The sequence below is a fragment of the Pyricularia pennisetigena genome, chromosome 3, assembly GCF_004337985.1.
Source record: "Pyricularia pennisetigena strain Br36 chromosome 3, whole genome shotgun sequence".
Classification (NCBI taxonomy): domain Eukaryota; kingdom Fungi; phylum Ascomycota; class Sordariomycetes; order Magnaporthales; family Pyriculariaceae; genus Pyricularia; species Pyricularia pennisetigena.
The window spans coordinates 2220901-2237119 of NC_043742.1; the positions used below are offsets into that span (position 1 = coordinate 2220901).

Consider the following 16219-nt stretch of genomic DNA (forward strand, 5'->3'; position numbering starts at 1 on the left):
ACCAACGGACAGGAAAGTATTCGTATCCACCTTCAATCCTTAAGCCTTCAGCTCTTCAAGCTTTCATCTTGATTTGCACCGGAACAAATTTTCGTCGTCCATTCCTCTATACCAATCATCTATCCATCAAGATAAACTCTGTTTTCCTTCCTCCCAATTCCCTGAGATTCGTCATATTTCTAACAAAACAACGTCTCCTTGTATTCTTCTACTTGAATTCTTGCGGACAGCGCTTCTTTCGTCCGCTGCAGACTTGCAAAGGCCATTGCAGTTCAAATCGAATTGCCACTCAGTTTTGGTCAAGCCTTGTCTGTTGTCCGGATCCATCCCGTGTTCATGTGATAAAAAAACCTCAGCATCACAAGGTAAAGAGTCAAGTTTCGATTTTCCGATCTCCTTCTCGTAAAAGGTCCATTGCTGACCAGCCGACTGCTACTCGAGTAGACCAATACTAGATCATCATGTCTATGGATAGGTCGAGAGACGAGGATTCGTCGGGCTCAGGCGCATCTACCATTCGACATTGGAGAGAACGAGATCGCGACGAGTCAAGCAGAAGAAGCATCCGCGAGAGGGAGCATCGCCAACTTGGCCAGATCGTCCAGCACATTGGCCCTGGGACCACACCCACCAACACACCGGATCGTGGTTCGCCCGCAGAGCCAGTCGTCGACAATGACTCCAGCTGGGTGACCGAGACTACTGAGACAGATACCGCGACTGAGACTGATAGTGACGACTCGGAGGTCCCCATCCGGGAGCTCTTGTGGAGAAATGTGGCCCTGAGACCATACCTTGTTCCCCCGACCCCAAGACGTCCGCAGTCTACGGTCCGTCGAATCGGAGGAAGGGCCAGATCTAAACTGAGATCTGTGTCTTCTGCTCCCACGCCCGAGGCCGGAACCTCTCAATCTGCTACCGGAAATGTGGAAGCTGGGCAGGCAGCAGGTCCTGAAGCTAGAACTCCCGATGCTCCTGCTCAGTCGCCCGAACCCGAATCTATTATTGAGGAAGACCCTCCTGCAGCTGATTATGAAATTGGTCTTTCCTCTTCAGATTCAGCGCCAGACTCTAATGGGGTGTCCACGGCATCGACAAATCCCGTCGAGTTCTTCAACTCGATCGTGAACAAGATCAAGAAGCTGGGCAGGGCCCGCGAACGCAGGAAAGAGCTGGAGCGCTCCAACTACTGGGTATCCCCCTTCAAGAACCTCGACCCAAGCCTCAAGCTTGACGATGTTCTGGAGAGCTACGACAAGGTTGACGTTCAGTCTGCGCTCGACCGACACAAGTTCACCAACGTCATCAACGACACTCTCTACGAAACCGAGATGGAGCATTATCCTGACTACGAATTCGTAAACGAGGGTAAGGTCATACTGCCGCCAACACCACCCGACTGGGATTGGCGCGTATTCCCCAAGGATTTTCACTTCCTATACAGAGGCCCAACACCACCTCCGCCGCCCCCTCCACCTCCTCCTCCCCCTCCTCCCCGTCCACGGCCCCCATCCCCTAAGCTCATCTCTTCCCTCAAGAGGTCTCCCGGCGAGGAGGGCACTTCTTCCAAAAAGAAGACTGTGCATTTCCCCGAGGAGATCACAACCCGAATCGTGTGGGTGCCAGATCCCCACGTCCCCAACCCCGACGCCACAACCGATTTCACATGGCAGCTCAGGCGCGCAAAATCACGCGCCATGTATCCCCTCACGCGCTCGTTCCTAATTCGCAGAAAACCATTAGATAACCGCCGCCGAGTTGTCTACCACGGCTACAAGGCCGACATGATGTGGATCGGCAGCTACCTCAGACTGTTCAAGGAGCCCCAGGAGAAAGGGGAGGTCTGGTCTCTGAGGGAACGCATGGGCGCAGAGCCTCTCTTCATTCTCCGGCACGAGCACCACGGCTGGCTTTAGAATCGCCACTCGGTGCTCGCTCTCTACGAGGAGTCTCCGTTCTTTCAGGAGCTCGGCATGACCACCCCCGTCGCCACCATGCGCGCCTGTGGCAAGGGCAACAAGGACGTGCGGGTGAGCGTCCGGCCTACGTACTTCCCCGACAAGAAGGCCTGGGTCTACGAGAAGATTCGCGCGCGCATCGATCCGCCCAGCTACGTCGGCTTCGACCTCCCTTCCTACTGTGTCCGGCACCGGAAACACTGCCGCGCTCACTGGTTCCAGCTGCCGATCGGACGCGATACGGAGCCCGTCAAGATGTCGACGCCACTGATGTGGCGCGTCGGCAAGGACCACAATGAGCTGTATCGAAACCTGGACGGCCATCAACCCGAACTGATTGCCCGCTGGACCATGGGCGCCATCACGCTCGACCCCACCATTGAGTTTTACCAACTGCAGCTGCTGGGCTCCGCCACCACAGGATGCCTCGGAGACGAGTTTCTTCGCCTGGCCATTCTCACCTCGGCCAAGTTCATGAAGATCTTTGACTTTGATGCAGAGCAAAAGCGGAAATAGATTCTCCGCCCGGACGGAGATCCTGTCCAGGTACCCTGTTGAGCATCATGGTGGGGAGGGAGAGGTGAGGACGCAAGAGGTCATCACTGCAATCAAGACTGTTTTAGGTGCTGTTATCATTGCCAGGGGAATTATAATTAGCACACATGCAGGTGCAAGCATATGCCGGTACCTTTTTTTTGTCTGTAATTAACTCTTCAAGTATTCTCTGAATCATTTTTCTTCCTCACAAGACAAATGCTCCTCGGTCGCCTGCAGCATTTGGTGAAACAGTGAAAGCAATGCAACAGACATCTCCCTCTGCTTGGAGATATCAGGCTTTCTGACGGTGCATGGCACAACCGAGGGGATGCTGCGAGAACACCAACCACGACAGGATCTTCCTGGTCGCCAAGTGTGGTCTTGCTCTTGGTCTGAGTATCAGCCGCTGGGGACATTGAACCACCTAGTGGGACTGAAAGCTGTAGAGTTTGGTGACATATATTCTCATGTTGTTGGCACCCGGTCCGGCGATTGGTGGCAGAAATGGAGTATCTTGGAGAACAGCCTTGAAGTATCAAGGGCTCAGCAGCAAGACCAAGCAAGTTCATTATGCGCAGAGCCTGCGAGGTCGGCCCCGATCGAGGTGAATATTTGTAGGTTCTGTGCGGCACATGATTACCCTTTCAAACGATCAAAATACTTGGCGCTGGTGAGGTTTGGCTGTTCTCTTCATGGTGCTGTTATCTTTGCTGGTGAAGGCGACTGGGAAAGAAGCTCCGGGGTGAGCATGTATGCATGCAGAGGGGGTATTGGATGGTGTCCAGGTATTGACGAAGCTATGGTTGCTTCCGAGGTGAAGCTGCTGACGCGAGCCATGGATGTGATTGGCCGAAGCTCCCACATTAGCTGGACGGAGTGCCAAGGTGCTAGCCCGGGGTGAGATATCGGGAAAGCGAGGGAGGGGTTTCTGCCTGCCTGCTAGCCACAATTCGCCCTAGGCAAAAAGATCTAGACTGGTTCTAGGCCGACCACTCAGTTATTTGGTTGTGGATGACTTGGCTTTGCTGACCGTCACACAGCCCTAACAAGGACCCTTACGATCCTGCCAAGACGCCTTGCCATTCTTGGGCTTTGCAGCTGGCCCTGCAAGCCTGCTGCTGTTGCGTTGACCAACGAGCAGGACATTCCAGCTGACAAGGGCAAGGCTATCGTCGAAGGATTGCCCGTCCCGCGCCACCGCGTCCTTGCCCTTCCCGTCCCTCTCATCTAGTCTGGGCCGTTGGCATTCTTTCGCTGGGGCAAAAGTGGCTGGCGGCGTAATTCAGGGCAAACGTGCACTTGACATATCCATCCAAGACCGCGACTTTAGCGTGGAGCGACAAATCCATCAATATCATATCTCTCCTCTGAATATCCGCATCACAAGAGAGCAGCCGCCATGTCTGCTGCAGCGACAACGACCGCGGCGCCTGTCGCCACGGCGGCGTCCCAGGCCGGCATCTTTGAGGGCATGAATCCGACAGTGTTCAATCCGTCAGACCCGATTGTGCTCTTCATCATCCAAGCTACAATCGTCATTGGATTGACACGGCTTCTTTATTGGCCCTTGGCCAAGATACATGAGCCAAAAGTCATTGCCGAAGTCATCACGGTGAGCATTCTACTCCGAGAGTCCAGATGCTTCTATAGCCACCTTTTTTTTCAAGCAGAAGATGGAGTAGCTTTGGAATGCCACCCAGTGTGGGCATACTGTAGCTAACCAACAACAATCTTTAGGGAATAATACTTGGACCTTCGGTGATGGGTCGAATCCCAGGCTTCACGGCTACTATATTCCCGCCTGCATCCATGGCACCGTTCCGCTTGGCAGCCAACATCGGCCTGGTCCTGTATCTTTTCCTTGTCGGCCTTGAGATCGACCTCGGCTATCTTCTACGCAACTGGCGCATTGCAGTCAGTGTTGCGAGCTTCGACATGGCCATCCCCTTTGGCTTGGGCGTCGCTCTCGCCTATGGCTTGTATAACGAGTTCAAGGACGAGCCGGGGATTGCACCCATCTCTTTTGGGGTGTACGCACTTTTTATCGGCATTGCCATCGCTATTACAGCATTCCCGGTGCTCTGTCGAATTCTCACCTCTCTCAAGCTCCTCAACAGCAACGTTGGTGTCATTGTGCTCACCTCAGGCATTATCAACGACGTCGTCGGATGGATCCTGCTTGCCTTGTGCGTCACTCTCGTTAACTCGGGCGCTGGCATCACAGCCCTGTATATCCTCTTGGTTGCCGTCGGATTCAGCTTGTTCTTAGCCTATGCAGTCCGGCCGGCATTCATGTGGGTGCTACGTAAGACGCACAGCTTGGAGAATGGCCCAACTCAGGGTGTGGTGGCGCTGACCATCTTTATGGTTCTTGCCTCTGCCTTCTTCACCAGCATTATTGGAGTGCACTCCATCTTTGGTGCCTTCATGGTCGGTCTCATGTGCCCCCATCAGGGCGGTTTCGCCGTCAAATTGACGGAGAAGATTGAAGACCTGGTTGCCGTTATATTTGTCCCTCTTTTCTTTGCGCTCTCAGGTATCAACACGAACCTGGGCCTTTTGGATAGCGGCAGAATATGGGCTTATGTCTTTGCCGTCATATTTGTCGCCTTCTTCAGCAAGCTCATCGGCGGTACCATAGGCGCCAGGTTGAACGGTCTCGTGTGGCGCGAGTCCTTCACCATCGGTACGTTGATGTCGTGCAAGGGTCTGGTCGAGCTTATTGTTCTCAACATCGGGCGGGAGGCTCGCATTCTCTCCACGAGAACCTTTACAATATTCGTCGTCATGGCTCTGGTCACGACCTTTTTGACATCGCCCCTCGTTATGTGGCTGTACCCCCCTTCATACCAACAAAAGCTTGAACTATGGAAACAAGGCAAGATCGACTGGGACGGGAACCCCATACACCCATCCGACGAAGACGAGATCGACGAGGCGGGTGCCCTCGACAAGAAGGACGTTGCCACTCGTCTTCTGGTTTACATTCGAGCCGATGGTCTCTCGAGCGTTTTGTCCACTGTTTCACTTTTCACAAGTGCAGGTGTGCAAACCGAGTCGGACTATCCGGGACCGTCTGTGGACCCTAACGCCGCAGTCCACCTCAACGGCGAGAGCATGAAGGAAGGCATTACTCCGGCCACCGCAGCTCTGATGCTGCCCCGACTCGAGAGGCTGCCGCTGCTCCGCGTCCATGGCTACCGACTCGTCGAGTTGAGTGAGCGCAACTCGTCGGTCATGCAAGTTGCTGACATTGAGCAGTACGCTGCGCATGACCCCATCATCAAGGCGTTTGGCACGTCGGCCAACACAGCCACTAGAGACGTTGTCGTGTCGGGCAAGATCGCCGTGGTGCCCCAGAACTCGTTCGCCGATACCCTGGCGGATGAGGCTGGAAATCTGCGTAGTGACTTGATCCTGGTGCCATGGAGCGAGACAGGGAGCATTTCGGAGATGCCGTCGCTGTATGGCGGCGTCCCCAGCACTGATCCCCTTCGTAATGACAGCTTTGTGCAGCTCGCGGCTGGGATCTTCGATGCGGCCAACAACGTCTCCGCTGTCGGCGTCTACCTTGACCGTACTCTGCTCGCCAAGCCGGACGCCGGCGTCGCCGAGACCGTGGCGGAGGGTAAACGATACCAACTCACGAAGCACACCACTGGCATTAGCGTTGTCGACACCCAGCCGGACCGCTTGGCAGCCAAATTCTTCTCGGCAGAGCACAGAAAAAAGATCATCCGGGTCTTCTTCTCCGGCACTGAGGATGACATGTTTGCTGTACGACTTGCCCTGCAGCTCTCGCGTTCGGGTTCGACAGAGCTGCAAGTCGCAACCTGCTACCACAGCCGCGACAATGGTTTCATCGCCGACTTTGAGAGGCTAAGGGCCAGGCTTGAGCAGGGTCCCGAGAGTGAAAGAGTCATTTTCACGAGCATCGAGCCGCAGGATACCCAGCCATCAGCTTCGGAGGCAGAGCCATCCACGGGCGTCTTGGATGTACTTGCTGCCCTGGTCGGGGAAGAGACGCATCAAAACATAACGACGATTCTCATTGTCGGCCGCACGTCTACTTTGCCCTCGGCAGAGCCCAGTGAGTACTGGGAGATGCGCAGTGCGCTGGGAAACGTTGCTACACGTGCGGCAGCCAAGATCAGAAAGTGCGGTGCCAAAAACATCAGTCTTCTGGTTGTTCAGGCTAGGAAAGCTGCCGTCGCACAATCCAGTACTACTTCAGGGCCTTCCGGGCAGGTACTGGAGAGGAAAACAAGCCATGAGAGCCAGGCTAGCGAGGTTGGCGAACATACAGCGTAACCTTGAGGCTTCACATCTGATGCCATTCATTGTAGGCAGTTCTAACTTCCAAGCCGACTCTGTGAAGTACTGTTCAGTCTCTGCAAAGCTTGCATTCACATCCGTTCAAGATTATGTGATTATGTGCCCTAGTATCCTTAGTATCCCTTTCCTCCCCCTGCTTGATGTTTGCGCAGTTTGAAAGCATTCTCTCTACATGTTCACGTTTACAAAGTATTTGACATCACGAGACACCTGAAGTTTTGGTAACGATCCTCAACGCAGTCCGTATAACACCTTCTTTTGTCGCATAGCGAATTATATGAGCACGCCTTGCACAAAGCCTCGTGGCACAGAGTGCTGAGACTAAACCTTCCAGAAGGATCCCTTTCCAATCATTCCGCTTGTGTATGTACAACGTACCCACCAACTACGTCTCCCTCGCAGGAGGCACAAAGATGTTGCATACTACTGAGACCATCGACATACGTCAATCTCGTGTCTCCAAAGGTGGCTTGCGATGCTAGAGAGAAACACAATACATCTGGCAGCAGCTCCAGCGTCACATAGGGGATAATCGCGATGCAGATCTTCTCCTTTTTGCCATCTCAGACCGAATCGAGGCTGCCGCACCAGAGATACAACACGATGTTGTGTTGGCATTGGCTTGGGATGTTCGTCATTTTCCTCCTACATCTTTTCCCCCCTTTGTATTTTTTGCCATCCGGGATTTGAAGCATTTCGTAACCCGGCATTAGCTGATGCTGTTCCCCTCTTCCTCCTGCTCCTTCTCCTCCAGCTTTTCCGCCTCCACATCTGCAAAACTAAGGGAGCTGTGGGAAAAAAATCACATCAAAGAGGGGGTGGGTTACATAGTGTACAGTATCAGAGCTTGGAAGCATGGTTGATGGTGGGGGAGTGTGCAGCAAACAAAGAAAAAAAAAACACATAAGACAACCACCACCGCAACAGCACATGAAAATCTCCCCAAGACGAGCCTCCGACAAAAAAAGATAAGCCGTTGATGTGAGGTTGCTTGACGTTACACGACATGTTCGGAGTTACGAAGTACCCTTGGATTCGTTATAGGATTCGACAATGAGTGCCCAGAAGAGGAGAGAGTGAGAGGGGGGTGGGAACAAGCCCGTGTGTGCTGGTCGGTGTCACCCAACCTTGCATTTTGCAAAGCGAGGCGGCAAAAACAAGTGATAACGCTCTCGCGACGATAATAGAGGAGGGCTTTTTTTTTCTCGGTAAATTGGGCGATTCGATTGCCTCTCTCTTTCGCTTATCAGACCGAGATGCACGCGCAAGCTTTCGAGATTGAGCCGGCGTCAACCGATCAGCGTTGGAGATGGTTGTCAGGTGAGGCCTTTTGATCTTACCGCTTGTTTGGACAAATTTCCCGAGAAGTTCCGCAAATTGCAAGCAAGCAGCAAAAGCAAAAAAAGAAATTATGTGAAGCAGCGTTATTAAGTCCATGTCGTGATGCAGGCAAGTTTCCCCTCATCCATCCATCCATCCATCCATCCATCCATCCATCCATCCATCCATCCATCTCACCGTTGCCTAGAGCATGGAGAAGGGGGAACGCGTGGCAGTCATCTGTCGTACTTCCTCTCTGGGCTACACTACGTTGGATCTTTGAACCCGCTCGCAGATTCCATCCCCGGAGGACGGAGGACAATATGGTGGTCGCCGTACGGTTGAAGGGGATCGGCATTTCCCCATTGCTGTCATACTCTAATCGCTAACTTTGGATTACGGTTTTGATAGCGATTCTCTCACACAGAGTGGCTGTCACTGATTCAATCTGGGTCAAACTACTCCGCAGATCTAACCCTTCCCGGGGCCAGCTTTCGACCGCCTTGACGTTTCAAGGGTCCATTGGCAGGTAAAAACGAGTTGATTGAAGGGGGGTGGTTTGGTTGCTTGGTCGAGACCCTTCGAGATCATCCCCCTCGAGAATACCACACCATCAAGCCCAGCATCCAGCATCCAGCAATGACTTCAGGATCAGCACTCAAAGGAAAATGCCAAGTGAAGCCGGTAAATCATAAACATGTGAAACTCAGATATACAATAAAGACTAAAACATGCAAGATGACAGAGGTTGAATGTGATTGGCATCACGAAGTAGACCTGAAGCTGGGCGACTCTGACGTGCAGGGTCCGCTCGGCATGCGTTATCCGTGAAATGTGATATGCGACAGAAAAGAAATAAACAAAATAAACAAAATCGATGGGCTTGGAGGCGCCCGCCGCTTTGTCTTTGGACGCCTCCCCCGCCCGCTCCCAAGAACTACGACACACAGTTAGACCAAACGTAGGTGGTTTTATTTTCTTCTTCTTTTGGCCGGGAAAGAAAACAAAACAAGAAGAGGACCCTGATCGACGCCTTTTTTCCCCCCCTCCAGTCTTACCGGGTGTGGTGGAGTTGCATTAGGGGAGAAAGAAGAAAAGGATAAAAAGCATAATAAGAAAGATGATAAGTAGGCAACTCAATATACACACACGCCCCCCCTTCCGCTAATCGGGGGTGATCAAGCCACCGATGTTGGCTGTTTAACTAGTTCCTCCGTAGTTGGCAATTTCTTTGCTACTTTTTATCGTTGGTGCCAGCGGGATCTAGTCTAGCTTGCAAGTTCCAACCTCCGGACAATCTTTTTTTTTTTTTTTCTCGCCACAATGAGACCGGGTCGGTAATTTGCGTGTGGTGTCGAGCAAGGAAAACCAGGTCTCTGGAAAGCTAACTAGCGGGGTGACTACGGAAAGTAGTAGATCCAAGCATGGAAGGATTTTTGTTTCTTATTTTCCTCTCGTCTTTTTTTTTCGTCTCATGTTTGTACGAATGATATGGTTTGTTTTGTTGGGAAGCTAACGGTGGATAAGACCCTCAAAGATTCGCTAGGATAGCTATGGGTAATTCTTTTGTCATGCTGTTTGTTCTCTTTGCCGTCTTTTCTCATCTCTAGTCTAGTTCGGCCACAAAGCCACGGCATCCAGGTAAGCTCGAGTACCTTTGGAGGAGGGGGGGGGTCGGCCGGTCCAAGCGACAGTAAATATTAAGAAACAGACCATACTTGACTACTTTGAGTAAACAAAAGCTAGCTAGCTCTAGGTGCCAAGAAGTGCATCCTTCTCACACCTCCTGCTGTTGCTTCCAAAAAGGCGGTATAGCAAGCGTGCTTGAGCCATCGTCGAGTGACAGCGGTGGCTTGATCACTAATTTGCTGCACAGGTGAAAGGAAGCTTATCAAGTGGCTTGGCTTTACTCGAGGTATTCTTGGGCGATTTGCCAGAGGATGATGAACATTTTGTGTTATGATTAGTAGAGGTAAACAAACAAGGCAGAAAAAAAAAAAAAAAAAAAAAAAGAGGATCAAGAAACAACAAAAACTTTGAGATATCAAAGCACGCACTAGAACAGAACAAAAGATCGGACTTGCGAGTCGTTTTCTTTACCTAAAACTATGCTACCATCAGACGGTCAGGGACGCCGTTATACCCATTATTTTCCCCAGACGACAAAAAAGACAAAAAAGAAATCCGCAGCTGAGACCGTGGCCGCACGATTGAGACGGCTCAAAGGCCATCGGACGAAAACGATGCCGCAACGAAGCTCCCAATCAAGTTATTGAGCTATCCAAGACATACGATGGGCAAGGTAGGGCAGGGGAAGTGAAATGGTCTTGGCGTTTTTTTTTGCATCGTGAATCGAATTGACTTTTTTTTTTTGTTATCCCTTCTATTTTCCATTTGTTGTATTCCCCGCACGTCTCTTTGTTGACACCGGTTCCCATGCAATTTATAATACATGTTATTCAGCGAGACGACGTCCGAGGCCGTGACCAACCGCCATCGGCCCGTTAGTTGGCGTTTGCTTTGTTATCGTGAAACCCTGCAAATGCCACCCGGAGAAATCAGTAGAGAAAACAGAATGCATGCAGCTCGAAGGAGGGGGGCGCGAAATAGATTAAACAGCCACAACCGTATGATCCGAGTTTCGACTGAACAGTGAGGAGTTTGTTGGGACAGATAATGGGGAGAGAGAGAGAGAGACGGCATCTCGCTTTCGGTCTGGAACCAAATGAATTGGAAAACGTAAAAGATATTTGCAAGACATGAAATGTTACTTGGAACATGGCCTTGCAGGAATACAAGTTGCTCCGTGGTAGACGGTCGTATACGACGCAGCTCACTGTCCCACCAGGACCAGTAACCGCAGCTCCTCGTCCTCTTTACGGAATAGCAATACGCAATGCTACTAAACCCTCGGAGATCACTGTGGTTCGACCGGTTCCCTACCCGTCCATCAATGGCTGCCTATCAGGGTGTTTTGAGGTATCAACGGGAGGGGGAGAACAAGAACAAGCAGCCAGACAGGGTTCGAAAGGAAATGCCAAGGCCGATGGTTCAAGTTTCTTCTCCTTGCTTTCGTTTCTACGAATGGAGCTCAAGGTAGAGATGCTTGAATGCGTAAAGTGAGCAGAAATTTCATCGAACCAAAGGGGCAAAAAATAACCAGTAACCAGGACCAAAAAAAAAAAAAAAAAAAAAAAAAAAAGGCGAGAAAGGTAGCACTTGTAAATCTCTGCAGCGTCGCAGCGCATATGCAAGCCCAGGGTCTCACTGAGTATGTTGGTACAGTACGTAAAATAGAGGGGCAACGGTCAATCGCCTTGGCAGTGATGATGGTCTGTCGAATGGCTTGAATGGGTGCTTGATTGGAGTGGTAGTGGTGGTGCAGCGCCTCTATTTTTTCTTCTTCATTTTCCTCTTCGCTTGCTAAGTCGGCATGCAGTGAGATCGAAACAAGCACACCAGCAAGTTTTTGGTGATTGGGTTATGAGCCCTAGACAACTTGCACACTAGCCAGCAGTGAAAAGCTGCAAAAGCTGCATATTGCGCTGCAAGTCTTCGCACATTTACCTATCTGCACTTGGTAGATTAGATTAATGTCTAACTTACTGCGTCGGCGGCCAGGATCATGGTGTGCTTTTTCCATCAAGGTTGCATGGGTCTTTGACTGCAGCGTTTCTTTAATTTGTAGACGGCAGCCATGTCGCCGATTGAGAAATGGGATAATAATAATAATAAAATAATAAAAATAAAAATAAAAATAAATAGATTGTTTGAATCATTTAGTGTCGACTCCTATTCAGGGGTGGTCGAATTCCTTTTGTCATGTCGTTCTGTCGTCTTTTTTTTTTTCCCCCTCGATATCTCTCGTCTTACGTTACGGGATTCAACAACCGACCGGGTTCTCTTCGGTTATCAAGCATATCAGGGACAGGGTCTCGGGGCGCGCGCGCGCCAAAACACGACAGCGTCAAGTCAAGCCACGTCCCACGCCCCATGGGAACAGCGCCGCACCGGGCATACAGAAGAGAGTTCCCCACCTCCCAAGATTTGTTCTCCATGGGAGCTGAGCTGGGGGAGGGGAAACACAGTAGACTTGAGGTCTAGATCTAGACCACTACCAGATTTTTTTTTCTTTTTTCTTTTTTTGCTCGCCTTGCATCGTTTNTACGGAGTGGAGTGATTAGCTGTTTATTAATATATTGTCAAAAATAATCCCTAGGGAACCCCTTGTTGCTCCACCGCCTCTCCTTGCGTGTTTTTGCGACAGTTGCATCGATTGGATAAAACCTCCCGCGGCAAGGCTGTGTGGAACTTTTTTTTTTTCCCTCTGGTTGGATTTGGATTTGCACACCTTGACACATACATATGTACACACACCATACATACATACAACGCACTGTCGATCCTTTTTTTTTTTTTTTTTTTTTTTTTTTTTTTTGCGTTGTCCCATTTTCTTACTCGAAAACGCACCGAAAGAATAGACCTTGCAGGGTCCCTGCCCGGACCCCCCTTGTACCTTGTCCCCCTATCTTTGTTTTCCTTTCGCCGCGCAGGCGGGCCAATGATCTCGGCACATACAATGATGTGGTTGGATGACGAACGTGCGTCTTTCCCCTCTTGAATGGCATGGTGGCTGCACGTTCCAAGCACGAAGCTCAACATTGGTTTTTTTTTTTTTTTGTCAATCTACTTTCGCCTTGGACTTTTTTTTTCCTCTTCTGCCTAGATACCCCTAAAATCAATCTAATTAGATAGGAGAACCTTGGGAGGCAGGGAACGGGGAGAATAGCGAGACCAATCATTACGCTGGATAAGATTTCCATATGACTCTTTGGGACGACACGAAAAAGGGGGCGTGTGTATCAATATACAGCTTTGCTGGGCGAGTGTGACTGCACTGTACAGTATGAGCGGCGATGTGCAAATTTTGGACGTTCGCGCGTTTGACTCTCTCTCTCTATCTCTTGGCATATTTTGGGTTGTCTGGCCTGCTGGGCTCTTCCCTTGCTTTTTTTCTTCTTTTCTTCTTTTCCTGCTAAATTCTGACTCGCATCTAATGTCGCAACGCTGACTTGTCGGGAAGTTCAAAGTATGGATATTACTAGCAGGTCAATATGCGAAAGGAAAACCCGGTCCTTCTGATGCCGATCCCATCAAGGGTCCGTGGTCAGGGCCGCGTATGGGAAGATCGCTGCGTGGGTATAGTCGGGGATGCTGTACAATGTCTTGACGAAAACCTGGGCAAGATTTGTCGGATCTATCTGATCTATCTGATCAACAAAGAAGGAAAAGAAAGAAAGAAACGCGGGGGCCGACGATAGAAAAGATTGGCAAGCTTCCGGGGTGCATATCCCTTTGGTATATCAGCCCGTGTAACAAAACTCAGAACTTGCTCAGCAAGACTCGCGCGACTCGAGCTTGATAGATGAGTTCTTCGAAGTCGTCGCGAACCCAAATGTAGTCAAGACTCCTTTTTTTTGGTCCAATATGGTTGTACAAGCAAGGTGCAAGATGGCGAATATTGTAGCGTAGAGGGGTAAATGCAAGCTAAAAAGCCTCAAAGTTCACATCATGTTATGAGCCTGGCAGGGTCTGTCGTGTCCTGCGGCTGAGCCGGTTTCGCAACGGTTGCCACCCGCCAGCTCCGCAACGCAATCTTAGGGATGGTCGATCCTTCTCCGCTCATGGAATGATGCTATCTCCGGTGTTTATTTCAAGATGGGGGTCGATGGGGTGCAGACCAGTTTAGTTTTGCTGCTTAAGGTTTGAGAGAACACGCAACACAAAAACGGGGAAGTGGGCGTGCTATCTTACTCGCTGGCCCCTCTGGCCTGAGGCTTTACTCTTCTCGGGAAAGCAGGAGGGGATTGAAAATGCGGTGCGTAAACATACTAGCCCGACGCCCGGGTGAGAAATCGAAATCCGGTCTTTGCGAAGCAGTCAAAAAAGTACGGGTGGAGAGGTCGGCGCTACCAACGGCGACGGCATGTCCCCCGGGCCTTGGGAGCTCCACTATGAGCAAAATCGAACGAGATCCAGGGTCTTTTGGTTTTTTTCGCAGGGCTCTCCACCGATTCACTTTTTGGCAGGTTTGTTGGGGGCTGAACCCCCTTGACTCTGATGGACGCATTATCTAACAATGAATACACGAGAACCATAATTTATTTTAGCATGTTGCGTTTCGACGTCAACAGCAATTGCCTAGCAGCCTGCGCCGGTTACGGACTGTCGCGAGGCGCGGGCTAGCGCTCGTTGGTTTTTTTTTTTTTTTTTTTCACAGACGGGACATTATGTACACTCCATCACCCGCCTTTTTCTCCAGACTTCCCAGTACCTCTATTGATGCAGCCAAGTTCCCCAGATAGGTTAGTCTTGGAGGGTAAAGGTGTGGTTGATAGACCACAGATCTGGTCCATATAAGGGCGACGACGACCATGTCGCCACAAGTCGGTGTCAACTTGTGATGGCGGGACGTCAACGGTTGCGGTGAAGTCGCATGGTGAGTTAATGCGGTCTAGCTGCACCAGACTATCGAGAGGGGGCAAGAGACCGTCCTTTTCTCGCTTCCTGGGGCCGTTAGTCTCTGCACGTTGTGTGGCGCTTGTTAGTGGCCGTCGCGTTTGCCGTCCGCCTTGTTTGGAGTGCGGCTTAGACAGATCTTCATTATACGGCCTTGAACATGGAGACTGTCAGCCTTTGGCGGTAAGCTTTGCATCAAGTAGTTTACAAGAAATAGGTAGTTCGTCAAGGCTTGTCCGGAACGGCAGATCTCCGCTTCAAAACTCTATAGGTCGCGTTTCGATGTCATAACCCAAACGGGTGGCAAGAAATTCCTCCGTGAAGAATTGCATGGTATGTCAACTAGGTCAGTAGTGTATATCTGCGGGGTATGGTAATAAAACTTAATGGGTTGGTTAGTTGATGCATATTGCAACCTCATCGTGGGCTTCCATGGCTAGGAAACGGCAAAAATAGGCTAACATTACACTTGTAGCTAAATATGCCCAGCTGGATTTAAAGTCTTCACTTTCACCTGATGGGAACTCAAGCTAAGAGACAAAGACAATGGCAAACTACTGTGTCATGAACTTTTTTTTTTTTTTTATCTTTATCTTATTTTATTTAAAAAAAAAATGGTTTGCAAGCTTTCGAGGGCGCCGTCTGCAAGTCTATGTGCTTGTTGCTCTCAGCACATTGAGAAGTAACAGCATTCAAGTATCATAACAGAGTCAGCCAAGGTGTCTGTTCGACGTAGGACGTGTGACTTGCATAGTATCATGTAGCAGGACTTAGAGCCTGTAGGAGACAAGTCAACAAAGACAGCAGTCTCGCATTATTGATCCCAGTTACTCGACATGAATCTGCGGTCACCAGTCCCGGGGTCCGCGAAACGACATGACATGATGTTGTGTCACCGGCCGTGGTTGTGTTATCAACGGCGCTGCCGCCGGGCATACAAGTGTAAAACGGCGACCCGTCCAACCCGCCACGACATTGATGGAGAGTGTGGTTTATTGTTGCCCAGTCAAGTCAGGCCTTCCTGGACTAGCATTCTATTTAGTCAGCAGCGACCTAACCAGACACGCTGGAAACCTTTCACAAGGAATGTGTAGCACACCAATCACTGCGTCGATACATTCAAGATGAGAGAGTAAATGGCATCCTGCCTGGGAGTGATGGGAGCTGGAGGGGTAGTGATATTTAGATGAACCTTTTGTCTATAAACCGTTAGGAAATGTGAGGTAACCAGGACAGTACCAGTAGACATGCAAATATGACACCCAGTTTCAGACATGGGACCTACATTTGTCACATTACGGAGTAAACCTTCCAGCAAACTCGATGCAGCACTGGTGAAGCGAATTGGGGTTGGCGGTTGGCCGAGGAGACGAAGGCGACACTTGTGCAGGTCCGACACCGGAACGGCCGAGATGTCCGGACTGGGAGCCGGTCACAGTCGGAGGACTTGTCCCGACATTTTGCCTTATGTTTGTGTTTTGTCATGAGCATGCATATAGTGCGTGGTCCATCATCCCAAAAGGGTTGCTGGCACTTGCGCAACGCTGAAA

General features: G+C 50.5%; 3 protein-coding genes across 3 annotated transcripts; all 3 read left to right on the forward strand.

The window, feature by feature from the left end:
• Nucleotides 1-461: 461 nt before the first annotated feature.
• PpBr36_02517 (uncharacterized protein) lies at nucleotides 462-2474 on the forward strand (the record flags this gene model as incomplete). The annotated part of the gene is made up of 2 exons (XM_029889698.1): nucleotides 462-1841; nucleotides 1917-2474. 2 exons carry the CDS (start codon nucleotides 462-464, stop codon nucleotides 2472-2474), a joined length of 1938 nt encoding a protein of 645 aa, XP_029754347.1.
• Nucleotides 2475-3882: 1408 nt separating this feature from the next.
• PpBr36_02518 (uncharacterized protein) lies at nucleotides 3883-6806 on the forward strand (the record flags this gene model as incomplete). The annotated part of the gene is made up of 2 exons (XM_029889699.1): nucleotides 3883-4107; nucleotides 4233-6806. Exons 1-2 carry the CDS (start codon nucleotides 3895-3897, stop codon nucleotides 6804-6806), a joined length of 2787 nt encoding a protein of 928 aa, XP_029754340.1. The 5' UTR covers nucleotides 3883-3894.
• Nucleotides 6807-11046: 4240 nt separating this feature from the next.
• On the forward strand, nucleotides 11047-11250 carry PpBr36_02519 (uncharacterized protein; the record flags this gene model as incomplete). Its single annotated transcript, XM_029889700.1, has 1 exon — nucleotides 11047-11250. One exon carries the CDS (start codon nucleotides 11047-11049, stop codon nucleotides 11248-11250), a length of 204 nt encoding a protein of 67 aa, XP_029754341.1.
• Nucleotides 11251-16219: the final 4969 nt, after the last annotated feature.